The sequence below is a fragment of the Sinocyclocheilus anshuiensis genome, unplaced genomic scaffold, assembly GCF_001515605.1.
Source record: "Sinocyclocheilus anshuiensis isolate Anshui unplaced genomic scaffold, SAMN03320099.WGS_v1.1 scaffold714, whole genome shotgun sequence".
In the NCBI taxonomy this organism is placed as follows: Eukaryota; Metazoa; Chordata; class Actinopteri; order Cypriniformes; family Cyprinidae; genus Sinocyclocheilus; species Sinocyclocheilus anshuiensis.
Window position 1 is genome coordinate 727,371 of NW_015546068.1, and position 3,013 is coordinate 730,383.

Below are 3,013 nucleotides of genomic sequence, written 5' to 3' on the forward strand. Positions count from 1 at the left end.
GCCTGTCAGAAATCATAGCACGTCAGCTGTCTTAACCGCGGCTTGTGTACTGCATTATCACTGTGTCTGTCACGCGACTCTGTTGCCCTTTCGGGCTTGAACTGATGGTAAAACTAACGACATTATTAACTGTCTTGATATTTACTTTGAAAGCTGAAGCTGCGATTATGGTAAGGGGCGTTACATTTCCGACGCGTGCTTGTGGTGTTCGGCCAATCACAATGCACTGGGTCAGCTGGCCAATCAGAGCAGACTGCGCTTGTCAAAGGAGGGGGCTTTGTTGAAAACGACGTGTTTGAGAGAGGCGGGGCATAGAGGACCTACAATAATGTACAGTATTTGAAAAATAATCTGTTTTTTGAACATTAAAGCATGTCAACATATTCTGTTACACCAAATACACAAAATAATGATCGTTAAAATAGCATCATATGACCCCTTTAAAATTGCAATCACAAACCACTGGGAAAAAAATATGTGACATGCTTACTGGTAAAATAGCAAATGTGATCAAGCCACATGTTTTGAGGAATCATTCACGTGTAGGATAAACTGCGCAGAATGACCCTTGTGAAAAAGAAGTGTGCTAAATTGTATTAAATGTGCAATACAATTAAGCACACTAGTGAACTTCAGATCTTAAAAGTACATTTCTTAAAAAACCAAAGCAAATAATATAATATTAATGAAATAAAAGGCCAATTAAGCATACTTGAAGAGAGACACTTTCATGACTTTCATAAAAAATGTAAAATAAAACGTTTTACTTTAAAGTACATTATAAATCATTCTATTTTAATGTTTTAAAGTTGAACTTTCAAAAAGTACACTTGTTTTGATGTGCTGACTAACATACTGAAGCACATATAAAGTACTTGATTATAAGTTTGCCTGTAGTGTCTTATTTGATATTACATTAAAAGTTAATATATTAAATGTACTAAATTGCAACTTCATAATAGTGTTATTATTAATATATTTAAATACATGACATGCAAGTTTCAATAGAAATGGCATTAAAGTATAATTTAGTTTATCATAAATGCTTGTCAGTACACTTTAACCATATTTCAAAGACAACATAGGTAATTATGAAATTACATATGTGACCATGGACCACAAAACCAGTCATAAGTGTAAATTTTTCGAAATTGATATTTATACATCATCTGAAAGCTGAATAAATAAGCTTTCCATTGATATATGGTTTGTTATGATAGGACAATATTTGGCCGAGATACAACTATTTGAAAATCTGCAATCTGAGGGTGCAAAAAAATCATAATATTGAGAAAATCACCTTTAAATTATCCAAATGAAGTTCTTAGCAATGCATATTACTAATCAAAAATTAAGTGTTAATATATTTACGGTAGGAAATTTACAAAATATCTTCATGGAACATAATCTTTACTTAATATCCTACTGATTTTTGGCATAAAAGAAAAATCAATAATTTTGACCCATACAATGTATTGTTGGTTATTGCTACAAATATACCCCAGCGACTTAAGACTGCTTTTGTGCTCCAGGGTCACATATAAAGATGTACTTAAGTCCTACTTAAGAGGGCCAAAAAAGCACTCTGAAGGTCATCTATGTGCATTTAATATAAATTGAGACTATAATACTTTTTAATTTAATTGCAATTAACATGCAATAAAGTGTCAGAACACATTACATTCAGTTTGCACTTGGGTATGCTCTTTTAAAGTCAATAATTTCCATAATAAGTGCCTTTTTTTTAACGTTCTTGTCTTTCCTTCAGCTCCGACTGCAGCTGTGGGAGGCTTACTGTCAGGTGCGCTCCATCTGCTCCCAGCTGAGAGGAAATGACATCACAGACTCCGCCTTATCCACAGACTCTTCCATGGACGAGTCTTCGGAGACGCTGTCGGCTAAAGATGTCCCCACGGGGAGTTTGCACGCTAATCTTCTGGAGCTGCGCAGACTCACGCAAAACCTGCTGGACGGCAACGAATCTACGGTAACAATCATCGCACGTTTTACTGCGAACATTCAGATTATTATTATTATTCAATATGTGTTTTGCGTGCATTCAGAGTTCACGGCGCAGTGAGGAGGAGGTTCTGGAGGAGCAGGTGCGTAAATTGAGCGAGGAGCTGCGAGAGCTTCGAGAACTGTACGAACAGGAGCAGGAAAAAACACACAACAGCCAGGAGGAGGTGCTACAGCTCCATAACCAGGTAGACACACATACATACTTACTGTTTTTAAATACCCGAGTTCATTCATTCATCTGTCCTGCTCTGGATCCTGTAGGTGGCGTTGCTCTCGGTGGAAGTTTCTTCTTCAAGAGAGGAAAATGAGCACTTGAGAGCGATGGCAGAAGTACACGAGCCCAACGAACAGTTACAGAGCGCTATACGAGATAGAGATGAAGCCATTGCTAAGTACGGCACACGTATACATACATGCTTTTAAAGCAGTAGTTCACCTAAAAATTTAAATTTGTTGAAAATTTACTCACCGTCCAAGATGTAGATGACTTTATTTCTTCATCTGAACAGATTTGGAGAAATTTAGCATTACATCACTTGCTCTAACAAAACTTTCAGGAAATTTTCACTTTTTTGGGTGAACTTTTCCTTTAAAGTTAATTCTCCATGTCTCTCACACTTTAATCATATTTCAAAGACAATAAACAATTATGAAATTATATAAAGGTACTGAAGTCCTACTTAAGTGGGCCAAAAAACACTGTAAAGTTCACCTAATTGCATTTAAAATCAGTTTAAACTGTAATACATTTATATTTATTCACAATTACCATGCAATTAAGTGTCTAAAAACATCATGTTCAGTTTGCACTTAAATGTCCCCTGAAATGCTTAGAAACACGCAGCGTTACTTTGTGTTGACGTCATTTTAACTGAAAAAGGAAGACAGGGCGGGACATATCAAGCAGCCCCGCCCCTTTTTAAAATAGCCAATAGTATTCGTTTATATCACAGCTTGGGCTAGAGCCGTTCAGAGCCGTTGAGCTCCATAA

At 36.3% G+C, this 3,013-nt stretch overlaps 1 protein-coding gene across 1 annotated transcript in view; it reads left to right on the plus strand.

The window, feature by feature from the left end:
• The window catches only part of LOC107699624 (bicaudal D-related protein 1-like), a 36,033-nt gene that overhangs the window by 25,589 nt on the left and 7,431 nt on the right, over positions 1-3,013 (plus strand). Inside the window, exons 6-8 of the mRNA XM_016500942.1 lie at positions 1,769-1,987; positions 2,064-2,207; positions 2,284-2,414. Coding sequence (XP_016356428.1) covers positions 1,769-1,987; positions 2,064-2,207; positions 2,284-2,414 — 494 coding nt within the window. The remainder of the gene's footprint in view (positions 1-1,768; positions 1,988-2,063; positions 2,208-2,283; positions 2,415-3,013) is intronic.